Source organism: Gnatocerus cornutus, chromosome 1, assembly GCF_029298725.1.
Source record: "Gnatocerus cornutus isolate USDA-ARS CGAHR chromosome 1, icGnaCorn1.1, whole genome shotgun sequence".
NCBI lineage: Eukaryota > Metazoa > Arthropoda > Insecta > Coleoptera > Tenebrionidae > Gnatocerus > Gnatocerus cornutus.
In genome coordinates this window covers 8,561,466-8,576,479 of record NC_142233.1, presented here as the reverse complement: position 1 = coordinate 8,576,479, position 15,014 = coordinate 8,561,466, and the positions used below count along the sequence as shown (strand labels likewise).

The 15,014-nt window shown below is 31.9% G+C and overlaps 1 protein-coding gene and 1 non-coding gene across 2 annotated transcripts; both read right to left on the bottom strand.

Annotated features, from left to right (window-relative positions):
- Window positions 1-5,507: 5,507 nt before the first annotated feature.
- On the bottom strand, window positions 5,508-15,014 carry LOC148180210 (FMRFamide receptor). The gene is made up of 6 exons (XM_088035829.1): window positions 14,857-15,014; window positions 14,679-14,801; window positions 14,398-14,568; window positions 14,133-14,316; window positions 9,764-9,920; window positions 5,508-8,968 (listed from the first exon to the last, which is right to left on the bottom strand). Exons 1-6 carry the CDS (start codon window positions 14,951-14,953, stop codon window positions 8,468-8,470), a joined length of 1,233 nt encoding a protein of 410 aa, XP_087891955.1. The 5' UTR covers window positions 14,954-15,014; the 3' UTR covers window positions 5,508-8,467.
- Window positions 10,153-10,226, bottom strand: TRNAN-GUU (transfer RNA asparagine (anticodon GUU)). The gene has a single exon. It is a non-coding gene; the product is annotated as a tRNA-Asn (tRNA).

Below are 15,014 nucleotides of genomic sequence, written 5' to 3'. Positions count from 1 at the left end.
CCACATTTGTAATGAGCGGCAAATTTCGTTGACATAGCCACCCTTGATGCTACCGTGAGATCATATAAAAATATAATTAGAGCAAGCCATGATTTTTGTTCTCCAGTTGGTGACACGGGAACCAAACTGACAAAATGTGAATTTGGGGTTGTGATGTTCGCACATTAACATTCTAATTCCCACACACTAGAAGACATGGCCGTAATAATAAAATTTTAATGAAAATAAATGCAATGTTTTATTTAATTTTTGTGGTGTCGAGGAAATGAAGTTTGAATTCTTTGTTAGTTCTTAGAAGCATTTTCGTTCCAGGATTTTATTTACCGTTCCGGGGGGGTCGCGAATCTTGAATTTGCAAATGTCGAACCCGCAAATGTTGATAGTTTACTGACACAATACAGGCTGTCCCAGAACTCCTGACCCATAGAGCAAGGGAGGGTGTCGACAGTCATACAGATGGAAAATTTTTAAACAAAAATTAATTAAGTTTAATAGTATTCGAGAAAAGATAAAGATTTAACAACCAATTCCGGAAGCTTTTTCTAGAGATGGAGTAAAATATCAGCAACGAGAGTATAATGTTCATCTGACCAATAAATGGTAGTATGTGTCCATAATTACCAATTTTTAAATACTGTTCTGCTTCGGGATTGGCTACTGCTTTTTTATCTTATTTCGAAATTTTAGTTCAGAATTGTTGTCTCCATAAGCCTTTTTTTCTCTGGGTCACGAGTTCTAGTACACTCTGTATAGGTAAAAATCTTTTAAACACCAACAATTTTTATAAATAATATTACAAAGTGTACAATTACACAATTTTTATTTCAAATTAACTGAGTTACAAAACTGTCGGTAAGTTCCCAGTAAAATATATGAAAACATTGATCTTAATTTCGTACAAATTTTGTAATGACAAAAGTTTGACGTACTTTTTTCCTGGTTGCAACAACAAATTAGACTTCTTTAGAACATTTGACTGACACCTAAAACTATGATAGCGATTTTTCTAAACGATTCGTTTTTTTAATGATCTTTTTTTTGTCTTTCGATAATATTATTTACACGTTTCTTTGCATAGGTCAAAGAATTTTGTGGAAACATTCTACAGTATGTCCCCAAATTCGAGTTCACAAGAGGGAAAAAAGTTTATTTTCTATTTTACAAAAAAATTACAAAGGAATAACATTTTTTGCTTATTTCAAAACAGATAAATCTGCAATTAAAATTTCAAAATCATTACTTTGTACTCTTAAAATTAATTTTTTCATTATTTTTATTTATTAAATTTTGTAATCGTATTTAAATAATAGCAGGCTGTGGATTCACAACATCAAAAAGTGCGTTAAAGATTAAAGAAAAATTTACCCAATAATGTGTAAGCATTAAAAAATTGGAAAAGAAATGCAATTGCATTCTTAACAATTAATTGAGAAAATTCGAAAGTTTTAAAGAATTACGAGTTAGAATTGAATTATGCGCTAAAACAGGTAATGGGTCAATCAAATAGTGGAAATTGGTTTGAGTTAAGAAACAAATTTCATTCTTTTGACATTTTTTGCAAAATTAAAAATAAAAAAGTTCTTCGTTATATTTTGTTTTTTCGATTTTAAGAACACAGCTTGATAATATTAAAGTTTTAATTAAAGATTTATTTAATTTAAATTAAGCAAAAAATAATATTCCTTTGTCATTTTTTTTGTAAAATGAAAAATATCGTTTTTTTGCTCTTGTGAACTCAATCCGGGGACATACTGTATATATGTACATGTATAAACTGTTTGAAACTTAAAAAAATTAACTTAATAATGATAAGTAATTCGTAGTTTTTTAATGCGAAATGTAAATTTAAAATATTTACTTTTTTGAAAAAAAATTGCTAATAAAACTTACACTTAATTTTATTTTCTTTGTTTTTTCATTCGAACTCACGTGCTTCATTCACTTGTATCCCGAATGAGTTCAATGTCGTGCAACATCCCCATACGATGACGCCACAGTTACTACTGATAATAGAGATATTTATTCTTCCATCTTTAGAAACCTGTGGCATTGCACGTGTTTGCGCAGATTCCATGTGGACGCAGACGCACGTGCCGACGCCAAATACAGGAACTGAGACGTCATCGTTAATTCCTCACCACCATCAAGCACAAGTGAAATTGACTGTCCAATTAGAGGATGAGCTTTATGTTGTCGATAAAACTTGATTGCCACTCTTAACGTGAACTTGAATGCTTTGGCATTTTGACATTGTTAATTTTTTTATTCAATCTGTAAACTGATACTTTGGAATCTGAAAAATGGCACTGGAACGGACTAGTATCTTAATAGATTTAATTAATTTTAAACGTCCTAAGAGGTACTTCGAGGGTTGAAAAACTAGTAAATATTAACTCTATTATCAATAAAGTGTGTGTGTGTATTTTTAGCGTACATATTTCAACTCAAATCGACTTTTAGCGTAATTGGTAAAAGCTGTTTTTACAAGTACTTAAAATGCAGTTTTTGCAGACTAATCGTTGCTGTAGTCGAGGTGTAGCCGAGTCCAAAATAACAGATGAACCCGCAAAAACTTTTAGATTCGTGTTACAAACAATTTTTTTTGTTAAAGCTCCCAAAACACATTCGAACCTTTTACTATGTATGTTTAATTATTTTTAAAAAATAGTAGGGTAACGTAAAATGGCAAGTTTAAAAAAAAATTGTACAAGCTTTCATATGAATTTAGATTTATTCTGAAAATTGCAACACACTTTGTAGTAATAAATAAGTGAACATTCATCCATAAATAAAAAAAAAACAAAATACGAATGGGAAAGGAAACGACCTATAGTGTACACATCAAGAACACAAATTAAAAACGGACAAACTTTACTAAAGACAGATTAGGCCAAGATTACCCCGAAAATAAAAAATATTGGCATTTGCCAATAACTACGCATAATGACAAAATTTTATTTATTCTTTTTTTAATTTAGGAAATAGGATTAGACGGTTCAAAAATTTTTTTTAGGCGACTTAAACCAAAAATGAAATTATTAGGCCTCAAAAGCGGCCTAAAAGTAAATCTTTTCTGGCCGCAAACATTTTTGGTGGCGTCATCTATCCATAGTTTTGCATATTACATCAAGATACGGATATTACCCATAATTTTATAATTATTTGGGTAAAATCAAATCGACAAACTGCTGCAAAGTGCAACAAAGACGTGTTGAATTATTGAAAATGAACATATGTTAGATAGCAGTACTGCTGCAACAACATCAAAAAAGCACGTTAAACCTAATTCATACAAATTGTGTAGCTACACATGCCGAAACTGCAAATGTAAATAAAGAAAATATTAACTTTTCTGAAGGATTCATTAAAAAAATAAATCATAAATAAAAATTAATTAACTTGTAAATTTAATGATGTCGCGTAAAAAATCTTGTGTGTATCATGGCCAAAAAGTGCAATTTTGCCCTCGCCTTCTTTCTGGCCTCGGCTATCGTCTCGGCCATTAAAAAAAGGCTCGGCCAAAAAAGGAACACTTTTTGGCCTTGGTACACAAATAACTATTTTTTTTATTTCATAAATTGTTAGGAAAACTATTAAAAAATATGTTCTCAAAACTTTAAACAAAAATTCCGACACGTTCTGTTGTTATACTCGTAAATCAGTACTCCTCCTTCAGGTCCCCGAGCCCGCCATATGTATTTTTACAATAAACACCTTAGATAGAAATTTCTAGACACTTCGAACTCAAAATGAAAGTTTTCAAGAAGGATTACTCTATGGTATTACAATAGCAAATTAACCAGTAAGCAATTTAAAAAAAAATGCCTTGACTTAGTTTTTTTGGTACTTTTTTAAACGCGTTTTTCTCAAATCGATTTTTTTTGAACTTGCGAACACTCTTGCTTGAAAAGTTTTTGACCGATCGTTTTGAAAATTGGCAGGTATTTTATTTATAGTATTGCGCTCTATATGAACCTAAAATCGGAAAATTATAATAAGTAATATAACGAGTGGGCTCGAAATTGTCGGAAATTTTTCCGACAGACGAGTAGTTTTGTGAGCGAAGCGAACGAGTGCCAATTATCTGGAGAAACAAACTACGAATTCTGGAGGAAAAATTTACCACAATTTCGAGCTCCCGAGTTATATTCGTCATGAGAATTTAACGAACTGACAAGCAACTGATCGCGTGGTATTTTCGCGTGGAATTGTAACTGGAAATTTCACTAGTGAAAATTTCCAAGAAAAGTTTGCAGTGATTGATTTATTTGAAAAAAATAATGTCTCTTATTGGTCGAATCTATGGTGAGTTGAATTCTCATTATTTTTACGAGAAAATGTTAAAAAAAATTAAACTTTCAATTTTTTTTGATAGCATTTAGGTTCATGTAGAAGAGAGACATAATAAAAATAAATTCTAATGCAGTTTGATTTCTAATGAAAATTACGCCCTCCAGGATGTACGCAAATTGCCGAATCTGATGGGGACCTGCAATAATGGTGTAGCTAGTAACTTCGGTGTTTTTCAAGAAAATACGTCAAAAATTTTACAGTATATACTTGAATATATGAATAAAATATTGTCAAACTTTCAATAAATTATATTGTACTGTTATACTGTAAAAAAAATCATGGAAATCAATGGAAAAACACTGTCCTAACCCTATCATTAATATATTTGAAGCATTTTTTGGACAAACATGAATTTCTTTCATCGAGATTTAGCTTTAGGTGCCATTCACTGTACGCGTTACCAACGCTTCAGGTTTTAGTTACCATGCCACCATAGTAACATTCAAATAGTCTAAAATAAACACAAAAAAAATCGTTTTTTTTGCATAAAATGCAGAATCCTGAAAAAATTACCGAAAAAACGAAGGAAATTGTGTTTTACTTACAAACCTAATAATTTATTCATATCGATGTACTTTCCCATTAGATTAGATAAAGTTGATTAATTGTTGTATTGAACCACTATACTTTATTAGTTGTTGTGGAAAGTTTTTGGGATTGAGTCCGAAAAAGACTCATTTTATAGACTTAAATGAGTCGGTAAAATAACTATTTTTATGATCATATACTAAAACTCACATTTTTGATTAGTTATGCAAAATAAGTAGGTACAAGCTGTTTATTAATTAGCTGGTATAAAGACATTATTGTCTTTTATAAAATCGTGAATCCCCAAGGATAATGCCGAAGAATTGTTAAAAATTCGACAAGTATAATGTATACCTTGTGATAAAGGGTGTTTTGTCAGTTCGCATTCGCACACAAACTTTTGTGAAATATTTTTACTACAAAGACCTCTGACGGCTTTGATATTGAAATTGAAACCGACAGAATTTAAGAGAAATTGACTTTGTTTTTAGTTTGTATGCAAATGATTGCACATAGTCATTGAATATGCTCTGCATAAAGGAAAAACGATTTAAAAAAGACTCACGTTCAATAGATCATGTTTATAATATTTTTACAAGTATGTGGATACAATTTCTTAGGTATATTATTGATAGATTTACAGGGTTGTTCACATGAGATGACGAGCCTGATGACAATCAAATACAACACAAAATTTAAATTTCATGGATAACAGACCATGTTTGGTTACGATTTTTCACAATGACTGCATTGGCAAAGGTTCCACTACATCCTGACTAGGGTCTTACGCCTTTAGATCCCTTTTACGGGGTGACCTTAAAGAAAACGCGTACCAAAATCCTTCAGTTGACACTGTCAGCACATGTATTGTCAAAAAAAATCAAATAATATCTACGATCGTTGGTCAGTTCATATCACAATGAGGTATCCAGGCTGCTGCTCAAAATGTATTTTGAGTTGAATTCCGCTCTCGTCATCTTATGTGAATAGCCCTACTTAGCAGTAAAAGTGACAAAATTTAATAGGCCCAGCATGTTGGTAACTCTGTTTGACATTTCAGACCGTTTATGATGTTGACATTATTGTACTATTAACTAAAATTTAACAATTTTAGTAACCAAGGAAGCAAATTAATTTTCAGCCTTAAAGTCCGTTTTTTTATTAACAAACCACCAACACCGCACTCTCCTAGCACTTTACAACCAGCAACATCGTCGATAGTGACTTTTTGGTGATAAAATCAAATAGGTTAGCTGCCTAATTGACAATTTGATTACACAAAACTGCCTTTTAGGCCGTGCCGAATCTTTTCATTATTAAATCATTTGATTTGCAATCCAACAGACTGTAAAAGAAACGTTTTTAACGGAAACACTGCCTAATTTTCAGAAATGTCAAAAATTTGACAACTATTTTCTCACCAAAATTCTCCCTAGGCAACGTTGCCGGTTCTAATGCAGGGGAAGATTGCGGTGTTGGTGTTTTTTTTTAAAAAAAACGGACTTTAGTTATGATACAATACTGTTTCAAACAATAAATTTTAAAATTTTTAAAAAATCGTGGTTTATAAACGAACCTAACAAACAGTGCGCTCTGGAAAACAAAACCCATAATCACGTTTACCTTAAATAGTGAACAGTGTCTAGTTTTGAAACTAAATATTTCAGTTAGAGATTATATCTATTACATTATATATTATTATAAAGTCCAGCTCATTGATATCAGTCCACTCTCCTGTGTAAATTTTCTAAAGTTCTTGGGTGTAAATCCGGCCTTCAATTCTTTAGGGAAAATTGAATAACGACTTTTTAGGTTAATACGTTGTCAAAGTTTGGTGTATCAACACCTCACATTAGTTAAGAATTAATCAAAGGTAAGTTTTCCAAAAGAGAGATTTAAATAAGTATTAAACAAGTTTTGGTAAACTTGCGCAGGACGACTAGCTCCAAGGTCAAATAGTTTTTCTGCCAACTGTTTTCGATAAAAATTTCTAGGGCTACTGCCAACTTTACTTTTTAATAAGGAGACCGATAGTAATCAGCTCTGTATAGATTTAAAGTCAGAAAAGTGTTGGAATTCCTTTCCATTGATGGATCAAAAACAAAATTCGGTTCGGTTATTTCAGAGGCATGCAACAAAATCTGTCAAAATGTGCCAGATGTTTCTTACATTAGTAAACCAAAAGGCGACGCATTTTCATTTGTTTTCAGAGCGAACTATACATATCTATTCATTTACACAGAGTGTTAGATAACTTTACGGCCATAGAAAAAAGGGTGATGGAGGCAGCCGTGAAAAGTAATGTTTCAAAGTTTTTTTTGGGTTTTCTTGAATCGTTTAAGAGCTAGAAGACTTTATTTATAACCAATCAGAGATCAATTTGCAATGGACCACCGAGTTTTGAATCAAAGTCATCCTAGAAATGTTTTTGATTGACAGTTATAATTTTATACCAGTGGCGTAGTTGGTTTGAAATTATTATAAAAATAAACTTATTTGCTGCACAATACGGCTATCGTTATTACGGTGGTAACATGTTTGTCCATATTATTCAAAATTATGATCATTTTGAACGTTTATTAAAAATGTGTTTTTTTTTCGTTATTTAAACAAAATTGCAGTACTTTTTCTTCATAATATTGACGTCACTGATTTCAACGATTTGGTCGAAAGACTACTTGGATTTTCGCAAAATTCACAATTGGATTGAATGAATCTAATTGGACGATTTTGGTTAAAATTTTGGACGATTTTTGTTAAATAAAACGAAAAAATAAAAATAATTGCGGATTCCAAGATAGTTTACCTTTCTTGATTAACATTGCTCTATGGCCGTAACACTAACACTCTGTAGAAAGTCGATGCCTATTGACATTACTTCTAAAATTTATCGCTCGTAATCACAATATTCAAAATTAACACAATATTACATCCTATGCAGCGAATTTGAAACTTATAAATTATGAAGCTCGATTTCCAATTCCACAATTTAATTTGAAATAAGTTTAATGGCAATTAACTGATACTTAGTAATTCAGTGCATTGTTAAATAATAACACTGCGTGACAAGGTTTTAGTAACCTGAAAACTGTTACGTGCAATAAGTAGTCTACATTTTATATAATATTATTTATTTGCCACGTCGCGTTTAGAAGTTATGTATATGTTTTTTCAAGAATATTTATTTTTGAATTTAATGTTTAAATTAAGTAGGTTGTCAGTATTAAACCTTTTTGTTTACAAAATGAAAGGTAGTACACGGCTCAAGTACAATTCATTAAAAATTAGTGTAAAGGAACGAATTTCTGTGAGTGCAAAAATTCACCTCAACCGAAGCTGTCCAAACCAATTATGATTTGCATAATTTTGTATTTATCTTTTCTTGTTTTTTTCTGACATATTTTAAATCTTTATGGTCATGAACAAAATGTTTTCTAAGTTTTTTTAAAACTATTTTTCAAAATGATAACAAAAATGGTACGTGATACAAAGATATTGTTTGGTATTTTGTTTAAATAACAAAACACGAATTTTCAAAAAGGGTAATCAAAATTAATTTGAATTTGTCGCGCAGTGTAATTAGTCGTTATACATAGTCGTCAGAACACAAAGTAATTAAAGTGTCTCTATTAATTTTAGCATCTTCTTCGTCAATTTTGTCACAAGACTCATCATAAATGCTGGAAGGAAGACTATCTCTGCAACTTCCGGGATCTATCATTTGGAATAGTTTTCCGGTCATTACGTTTGTTTCATTGTCTAAGCACATTTTGTTACCAAGAATGAAAACATTCATTTGAAGTGTTTCACATTTTTTCTTTTTTCGAAATAGTTTTGTAAGGACTTTATAAAATGCTGGACAAAATAAATAGTACAGTACAAAATCACTGCTTAAACTGACGGCATTCAATACAGTACTTATTTCACGAGCATTTTCTAAAGTTTTAGAATTGTACGAATCGTTTTGATTTGAAAAGATGTAAAAAAATGTTGGGGCTGCTTCACGATTTACCAACATGGCTGGAATTTGACTCGACACAAAAATGAAGACTATGAGGATTAGCGTAGTCGTCAAATTGGCGTAATTCTGAAAAAAATGGAGAGATTGGATGATAAATTCAGGTGATAATAGTTGTTTATTTTGCAAGACTTTAAAAAACCACTTCAAACATCGAGTGAAAATCGTTAATACACTTTTTTATCGTGTATAATTTACTTTTTTTCTATAACAGATTTTAAAGCTATTTTGTTCTACCGATGTACAAGACTTTCGAGCTCAATATCTTTGTTATTTGTAGAGTTTTTAATAAAATTTGAAACGAGGTTTATTGAATATATGGTCTGCCACCTTGTACAAGGTGTTTATAAATGTTTCTAGCATCAAGGTTGATTCTGGAATTCCTGCCAAGCACTATTTTGCCGTTTTGTTTTCATAGTGAATATAACTATGTTCAACTACACTTAAAATGTTGACGTTTGATTAATGACGTTTAGTTAGGATTTCGTGTCTTTGATTTTCAGGTTTCAAACCATAACTAGAACAGTTTGTTTGTCAAAATTCACTTTGGTTTATGATTTCGGTTAACTGCAAATGTCAGTTGCAAAATCTAAATGAGCGGCAAATTTCTTTGACATTTTATAGCCACCTTGATGTTAAAAACATTTATAAACACCGTGTATAATTACTTATTCTTTCGATAGTCAAATAACTTACATCGTTTTTTAGCAGTTATTTTTATAACAGAAAATGTTAAACATCTCCGTTCCTTGCAAAACATGAAGAACAACATCCATAGTTACACAACAAAAATTAGCATTTAGCACTTTTGAACATGAATCAAAACAAACTTTCTCTAGTAGTCAGAAAGTGTTAGTAACTTACATGTGGTCTCTTGTTCTTAATGGAATTGTTACATTTACTATACATTTTTTTCAATTTGCGTAAACCATGCACTAAAAAACCATTCCCAATAATTAAAATTATTGAAGGGATTACACCAAATGTAAGGAATCGTATCCAGTTGAATCCGTCGTATATTCTATAAAAAAAAAACATTATTATTAATAATTTATCCAACAGAATGTTCTTGTGTTTTATTACATTTTTAAGTAAAAGTTAACACAACTATAGCTAAAACAAATAATAATTTCAATGAATAAAACTAAATTGGTATAAAATTATATGGAAAACAGTAAATGAATACAAACTACCTAATTCAAACAGACCAAATTTTCCCCAATCAAACAAAAGTTTTATAAAAAAAACATGGCCGCCCCCGGGTGGGCTCGAACCACCAACCTTTCGGTTAACAGCCGAACGCGCTAGCCAATTGCGCCACGGAGGCTTGATGTCGATGATCCATATGCGTTAGTTCTAAAGAGCAAAGAGGAAACCAATAAAGTACAGTACGACTTTGATTATTTGAACACTTCATCGCAAGCCCGGATTAAGAAAATTTGAGGCCCGGGGCTAAATCGTAAAAGGGGGCCCTCGTACGCTTGGAAAAAAGAACGGATAATCATAGTACTTAATTTTAAAAATACATATAAATATCGTGTGTTCAAATAAATTTCTCATGTAATTATTGTCCATAATTTCTTCGTTACGTCATTTTAAATTTCATAGTTTATTTAATTCGTTCATTATTACATTTTTCTGTTTTCCCGTGTGTTTTTCCCATTTAATTTGAAGTATAAAATATTGTACAGATTTTTAACAATCTTAAAAATAAATTAGACGCGACATACGTTCAATAGATGCTTAAGTTTTAACTGCAGGGTAAATTTATTTGAACAGCCGTTATTTTTCTTTCAAATTTTAATAGAAACGTGTGTTGTTATTTCAGAATTAAGAAACATTTTATTTTTAGACCCCAAGTTTTCAAATCTCGGATTGGACGACAAATATGTGAAAAATAAAGATTTCTCGACCTTCGATAAAAAAAATCTAAATGGACTCATTATTAGCAGCATAACGACTTAGTGTTGATTTTATCGATAACGTTTTTCATTTATTACATCATTATTCCAAAGGGTATTGTTCTTGATAAGAATTTTTGTAGGCGTCAAATTTAAAATGCAGTTTTGTAAGTGTTTTTTTGTAGAGCGAATTACACAATACAGATTTTTTAAACTTCTGCAATACCTGTGAAATGTCAAACAAAAACTGTCACATTTGTCAGATTGTCCCTGTCACAAAATTATATACAGGGTCTATCAGAACTGGCGGACCAAAATCATCCCATGGATAAATGATTTTCTGCAGAAAAAGAGAAAATTGTTTAAAAAAATCCATTCTTGTTGGATTTTAAAATAAGAACGGTTTTAATTAACCAATCGTGTTGTAGATGTAAAATTACTTTAAAACATATATTTTTAACCATAGAAACCTATTTAATTGTTGCAAAAAATAATTGACTGTTATGTCATAACAAAGTATTTCTGACAATTAGACAGTCATTCCAAACGTTGATTTGTATTTAATAATTCATTATGTTTACCCCGGAAGAATATTTTGGACTTGTTGCATGGAGAGTGTAATCGCAGTGCAACAGCTACTCTCCAGCAATACGCACTTCGTTTTCCAAGTAGAGAACAGCCTAGCCGAATTGTTATTTTAAGATTAGTACAGAGAGGAAAAGAATCTGGTAATTTAAAAGTATGCAGAAGGGAGGTTGGGGCTGCCCCAAGAACTGCGAGAACCGTGGACAACGAGGAAGCGGTTATTGAGATTTTTGAAGAGGCACTTGAAACGAGCATTAGTATTGTGGCCAGAAATCTTGAAATGTTCTTCCGTTCAACGTATTCTTAAAGACGAACGAATGCACCCATTTCATTATACTAAAGTGCAATGTCTTACGCCGGAAGATTATCCTCTAAGAGTGGAGTTTTTTACTTGGCTTCTGCGGGAACATGAAGCAAATGAGATCTTCGTCAAAAGAATATTGTTTACAGACGAATCTTGCTTTCAAAAAGATGGATTTTTCAATCAAAGAAATTTTCATGTTTGGGGGCGAGATAATCCGCACGTCTTCAAGCAAAGTAATCCCCAGCAAAGATTTTCTGTCAATCTTTGGGCTGGAATTTTTGGGAACGCCATAGGAAATTGTTTTGAGAACAAGTTATACGCAATTATAAAACATCACATTCTTTCAGGTTGGCCCGTACGAATTTCCCGCCAGACTCAACGGCCAAATTTATACAAATTTTTTAGTTGATGATTTGGACATGCTGCTAGACAATATTCCTCTACAAAGATTAAGAAATGTTGACATTAATAATATTTGGTTCCAACATGATGGATGCCCAGCACATTTTGCAAATGTAACTAGGAACCATTTGGATGTTAGATTTCCTAATGCATGGATAGGCCGCGGAGGCCCAAGACGTTGGCCCCCCAGGTCGCCAGACCTTACGCCCTTAGATTTTTTCCTTTGGGGACACGTCAAGAATTTAGTGTACCGAAATGCCTGAAAATATTAACGTGTTAAGAAACCGCATTCAAGAAGCATTTGCTTCAATAACAGCTGAAATGGTCAGGTCAGGTCAGGTCAGGTCAGGTCAGGTCAGGTCAGTGTTCGGTCAGGCAAGTCTATTGAGAAGAGCTGGTCTGTGCCTTCAAGTGGAAGGAAGAAATTTTGAACATTCACTTTAAAAACTATTTACCTATTTATTCAAATTTATACCGGTAATTCATTCATTCTTGTTATTTCTGTATTTATTTAATAATTTGTTTTTCGGATTCTGTTAATTTTAAAGTTTGAGTTTACTATTTCTTCTGTTGGTCTCAAAATAAACTTGTCAATTTTTATGAGAAGACGTCACCTAAAAAATTACGTCAGTGTAACAACAATGCAAAAATATTTAAGATGCATCCATAGTTACAAATAAAGCAGGAAAAGCTAATTTTCAGGTAACTTAACATCAGCAACACGATTGGTTAGTTTAAATTGTTCATTTTCTGATCACTATTAAAGATGTATTTTTTTAAACATTTTTCCAATTATTCCCAGAAGATTGTGAATACATCGTTTCATTTTGATCCGCTAGTTCTGATAGACCCTGTATAATGATGAAAAACAAAGTTATAAAGAAATAGGTACCTGCTTATCTACAGAAATTCAAGTTTATTACTGATGCTGCTAGAATTTGGTGACAATCTGACAAATATGGGATAGTTTTTGTTTAACATTCCGCAAGATTTACAGGAGTTTAAAAAATCGGCATTATGTAATTCGCTCAGCTGATTATGATTATAAAGCCGCATTTTAAATTTGGCGGTTACAAAAAAATCTCTACAGGAAAAATAGTTTTCAGTCAACAGATTTTGGAAACAAAATTGTACTGGAGCAGTGGAAAGTGATTTCTATACAGGTGTCCCAGAACTCATGACCCAGAGAGGGTGCCGACAGCAATACAGATGGTAAATTTTAAAACAAAATTTGATTAAGTTAAATAGTATTCGAGAAAGGATAAAAAATTAACCACCAATCCCGAAAGCTTATTCTAGAGATGGAGTAAAATTTCCTAGTCAACGAGAGTGTAATGTTCCCCGACCAATGGACGATAGGTGTGTCCATAGTTACCGATTTTCAAATTCTATTCAGCTTCCGGATTGGCTACCGTTTTTTTGTCTTAACTCGATTATTTTTTGAGCTAGAAAATTTTTGTTTCGAAATTTTGGTTCAGAATTGTTGCCTTTCTTCTCTGGGTCACGAGTTCTGGGACACCTGTATAGCGACATTAGAATGACGTCATTCTATGCTTAAAAATCATACTAGAATAAGCTTAATTCCTAAACGATTTTAGTGACATCTCATTTTATTTTTTAGTGACTTTTCATGCTGAAATGAACGATTTTAGTGACATCTCATTCCAACACGATTTTTAGTGTAAGAATGAAAGTCACTTAAGTCACTTAACTTATTTAAAAATTACTCATTCTAGAACGATTTTTGGTATCAGGATAAAAGCAATTTGCACAAATAATTTTCGTGTAATCGTGTTTGGAAAAATACATGGAATTCGAAATAAAAGGGGTAATATAAAAAAAAGTATTTAAAAATCATTATAGAGGCCAAGCACTCCTTACTTGTCATTCTTTCCGTGGACTGCACTGCAAGTATTATTTTTTTTTTGCAAAAAGTGTTCGGAAGAATGCCCGATCTCGAGTCCGGATAAACGGGGCTCTACTATAATATATTGGAGTAGAATAAAATTAAATAAAATTTTGCTTATGTGCTAAGAATTACCTTGAATAAAAAAACGGACGGGGTTGTACAATTCGCTCATCATTGTATGTAAAAACGAAAAAGAAGGGTGAACTGGTGATTATAGACAAAATCACAGAAACCACAACAACTCTTCGGGCCACATAGACGTGACAAAATTTTGGTTTTCGTCTTCGTAACGGATTGGATAAATAACAAATGCGATCTAAAAAGAAAAAAAAAATTAAACGATTCCTATAAATGTTCTGTTTGTTGAAACTACCTAATTAGTCACTAATTTACTCACCAAACGTTACCATAACAGTAGTGCAAACCGCAAGTGTATTGAAAATGGTCGACAATGGTAATCCAATAAAAATATCGTAGAGCGGCCAGTTACTGTCCACATAGAAAGCTCCACAACTTAATCCGCTCACGAATAAAAGAATTGAGCTACATAGATCAGAAAAGGCTAAAACTTAATGACAGACAATAAATAAATCGATAACACCAGAAATTTCATTTTTCACAGGATATTAATGTTGGTTCTGTCATCTAATGTTTGCCACGAAACAATAAGTAACTCACCGGCCAAGTAAACGAAAACAGACCCTTTAAGTTCCCTTCTGCTTAAAACAATAAGGGATAAAGTATTTCCAAAAATTCCAAAAACACAGATCACTGGAGTTATAATAGAATAGAGAATAAATCCTGTAATTTTAACCAGCACAGTTATTGTAATTCTTAATTATGTCTAACGGTTTACCTTCTTCTGTTGGGGTTCCTTCATCGTAAATATCTTCGGGTTTAGATATATTACGCAGTAATAGTCTAAAACTTGGATAATACACAGACTCGTCCATTTATGGTCTTCTAAAACATTTTTGCTGTCGCTAAAATATGTGTAAATCTAAGCTATTAGAT